We start from the raw sequence: 4,206 nt of genomic DNA on the forward strand, positions 1-4,206 counted from the left end.
AAAAGCTGACGAACTCTTCACAGTTACTTTCTGAAGGAAATACTTAGAACAATTTCCCCCAAATGTTTTAAATTTAATTCAATATGGTAACTTCGTTATTGTCTTTTCCATGACTAAATTTCTAAGCCTATATTATTTGGAAATGATACCTATGCAGCATCTTGTGGTCTCATGATCACAATTTATGACTTTTTTTTTTGCTAGAAACTGGTGTTTACTTCTGATTTCTGGCAAAAAAAAATAAATGCCATTGGATACAATGGGTTTACTTAATGACTGGGGGGAAAAAAAGGTTTGTAAAGGTGGGCACAGTAACATGACTCGCTTAATGACCAGCATGACTTGCAATCATAATTCTTGGCTCATTTATGGTTGAAATTCAAGGACTACTTGTATTCCAATATTTTTTCCCTTCTTCAAATAAAAGGCCAATCATAATTCAGAAGATTTCAAAACCCCAAACTTTCACTTACTTTATCTTCCACTGCTGCCTCCTCATTAGAAACTGATTTTGAAACCATCTTTTTCTTTATCAGAGGCATCTGAGCAGTCTAAGAAAGAGAGTCTTAGCATTAAGATTACCTCGTAATTCAACTTTAAAAATAAACATGTTAACTAATAGTCTTTAAAACAATTGGCATATTGAGTTTGTCTTGAAGCTGTGAAACTCAGTACAAACAGTTCTCATTAAAAATAGGGTGAAAGTGCTAGAAATAAAAGACTATAAAACCCTAAATTTGATTCCTAGTTAGGAATAACGGAGCTAGTCCTAGTTCTAGTCCTTTCCTCCCCACTTCCTGTGTTATTTATTGTTTCTATTTTATAAATCAGTTCTGCCTTCTTCATCTGGAAGTTTTCTAATTCCTTGCCATGGGGGACAAGACAGAAATGTATAACTTCTTTATAAGATTTCACCTGAAGAGCGAAGACTAATATCGGCTTGCATGATACAAGTGTCTTTTTAAGAAAGAAAGTTGTAAGTGGCTGTCAATCAGAGTTGCCAATGGGGTTTCCTAACCCCCCCCCCCAAGATTTCATGCTCAAATAAACCCAGATTCTAGACAAAAAATAAATAAATCCAGATATCCCAATAAATCAGTTTTAAACTAAATTATTACCTACTTAATACGTACAATATAATGGATAGAAAATACTTAGATTTCATTAAATTTTAAAATCCTAGAAACCCAGAGATGGAAAAACCCACACCTGTGTTTAAAAACCCAGCACTAGTAACCCTGATGCCAATCTTTTGAGTCCATAGGGAGCCACAAGTGTCTCACATCTCCAATTGTCTGATGACAATATAACCTTTGTATTCTAACAAGGCATTTACATTTATGGTCAGTATGCAATAATCACGTTTATGCCTCATTCTTCTCATTATGCCAAGTATTATTTATAAAAAAAAGAACATTCACTTACAAATCCGGGGAAATCATAATCTATTCCTTTCTCAGCCAGCCTTTTTCGCAACTTGTCCTCCTTTTTCAACAGCCTCTCAGCCATCTTTTCTTTCTCCTGTGCTGTTCGATTCCGGTTGTAGTGTTTTACTGCTGGATAGGATGGCTTTTTGAACTTTTGCTCAGAACCTTTAAAGAGGTTTTCATGTACTCTTTCTGCTGGCATAAGCTCACCTGTAACATGCAGTCAAGGCAATAGCAGCCATGAGAAACAGGGCAAGGCCATTATAAGAACTTCCACTTTACTTGCGTTCTCCAAAAATATTTTAAATAGCAACAGAAATTGTCCTCAAGTCCATTCTACTAAACACAGAATATCAAGGCATTATGGCTTCAGTCAAAAAATGAGATATGGAGGATCACTGCTTCCCCTTGTGGTCTTCATCACGTTTCTCTCTTGCATATGGACTATGTATTTTAATTTTTGATTGTAATTGCTGTTGAGTTTACTTTAATATTATTTCCAATTTTTAGCCATACAAATTGACTAAATAAATATGATTACTTTTATACTATATTATTACACTGCATTCCAATATCTCAGGGATTGCCACAAAGAAGAAGGAGTCAAGCTATTCTCCAAAGCACCTGAGGGCAGGACAAGAAGCAACGGATGGAAACTAACTGAAGAGAGAAGCAACCTAGAACTAAGGAGAAATTTTCTGACAGTTACAACAATTAATCAACCTGCCTCCGGAAGTTGTGAATGCTCCAACACTGGAAGTTTTTAAGAAGACATTGGACAGCCATTTATCTGAAATGGTATAGGGTTTCCTGCCTGAGCAGGGGGTTGGACTAGATGACCTCCAAGGTCCCTTCCAACTCTATTATTATTATTATTATTGTTGTTGTATATTGTAATACTATTATTACTGTCCTTGTAAACCTCTATAGCCAGGCTAGATTGAGGGGGTGTATAACTTCCATAAAGAAATAAATTTGTCTGCTAGTGCTTCCAAGCATCTATACAAACAGATAAATCAATAAAACACTTCGGCAAGATCAAGGATGATTTAAATGTTGTATGGTGTTCAATCATTTCCCTGTTACTAACTATCAATACAAATTGAATATAATCTATCAGTCTGTTGGGTAAGCTGTAAAAAAAAGGAAAAGCTATATTGGGGGTTTGGATTATATTTCAAAGCAGACAATATAATGGAGAATAAAGCTGCAGACATGCCTAATCTCAATGCAAAATATTTAATTATACTGCATTGTTTATAAAATTTATTGATGGCATCAATCCCAAAGGACTAACTAAACAATGGACAGCTCTAAAATATGACACAATTAATATATGTTAAAAAGTGCTTGTAGCCATGCAATCAATTCTCAAAGGCCTTTCAAAAATAGTCAAGTTGTACCTTCTCTTCAAAAGATTATGAAAGTGAAAGCTACCCTCATTTTACAGAGCAGATTGTTCCAAAGAAAGGAAATCCCCATGGAAACACCTGCTGTTACATTCCCTCCCTTCACACTATGGACTAGGCAGGTAAAATATACCAGGGAATAATAATGATCCTTGCAAAAAAGAGTAATTAGGAAAAAACAACAACGAGAGAATTATAAATTGTAAAGGAAAAAAAGGGACCTTTAATGGGGTAATTTCAACATAAGTGACTCTTTCATGGAACTGCTATATTTAACAAACTGGGATATACTCACATTTCAAGAGTTTTTCACGGATAAGGTAATTGTTCATGGTATCTGCAGCTATCTTTGCAATTTCATCATATTCAAATTCCACAAAAGCATAACCTTTGCTACCTCCTGTCTATCAAAGAGAAAGATACAAAAATAAAAAAATGCAATACTTTTATAAATGTAGCTGAATGATTTTTTTTCTTTGCTATTACCATTAGTAAAGCAGCCCTTTTCCCAATTTGTTTTACAACAACCCTGCGCAGTATGTTAGACTGGGAAAACAACTGACCCAAAGTCACCCAGTGATAATCCCAAAAAGTTTTTTCGGACCTATAAAATGCAAAACGTTTTTAGTTATCACCAATATGCACTGTCAAAAAACGGAATCTCATCAAATGAGAGCAAGGTTTTGATAGCTTCTAGCCTAAAAATATATTATCCTGTAAGAAGGAATGCCATTGGAAAAGTAAGCAGTACAAGGCCTGGATTAAGTGGCTAGATCAGAATTAGCCTCAAAACTGCAAAATAGTTATTTCATATGTAGGACTCTAAATAGACTCTCCCACATATAGCTTGTAATTGTTCTAATTGCTTCAATGGCTTTGTTTTATTTACTCTGGTTTCTTCTTAATTGTGCGCACCATCCAGAATCACCTACATGAAATGGGTGACTGAATATTACCCCCTTAGTCATGGAAACTTTTTTGGGTAACTCTTTGAGTCAGCCATTCCCTCTCAACCTTACCTATCCCACAGCGTTGTCGTGGAGGAAAAAATTGGGGAAGGCTCCTATATGACTTGCCTGGAGTTTCCCAGGATAACTACCCAACCGACACAGAGACAGAGCGAAAAAGCCAGTTTGGTGTAGTGGTCAAGGTGCTGGCCTAGAAACCATGAGAAAATGGGTTCTAGGCTCCCTTAGGCATGAAAATCAGCTAGGTGACTTTGGGCCAATCACCAGGAGACTGTGAGTTCTAATCCCGCCTTAGACATAAAAGCTGGCTGGATGACTTTGGGCCAATCACCAGGAGACTGTGAGTTCTAATCCCGCCTTAGACAGAAAAGCTGGCTGGATGACTTTGGGCCAATCACCAGG

General features: G+C 36.3%; 1 protein-coding gene across 1 annotated transcript; it reads right to left on the reverse strand.

Annotated features, from left to right (window-relative positions):
• Nucleotides 1-473: 473 nt before the first annotated feature.
• LOC107292357 (MKI67 FHA domain-interacting nucleolar phosphoprotein-like) lies at nt 474-3,804 on the reverse strand (the record flags this gene model as incomplete). Its single annotated transcript, XM_015821441.1, has 4 exons — nt 3,769-3,804; nt 3,132-3,240; nt 1,426-1,637; nt 474-551 (listed from the first exon to the last, which is right to left on the reverse strand). Coding segments are annotated over exons 1-4 (435 nt in total), but the record flags the coding sequence as incomplete, so codon positions are not given.
• Between the last annotated feature and the right edge of the window lie 402 nt (nt 3,805-4,206).

Source organism: Protobothrops mucrosquamatus, unplaced genomic scaffold (assembly GCF_001527695.2).
Source record: "Protobothrops mucrosquamatus isolate PMUCROS unplaced genomic scaffold, P.Mucros_1.0 scaffold_165, whole genome shotgun sequence".
NCBI classification, from domain to species: domain Eukaryota; kingdom Metazoa; phylum Chordata; class Lepidosauria; order Squamata; family Viperidae; genus Protobothrops; species Protobothrops mucrosquamatus.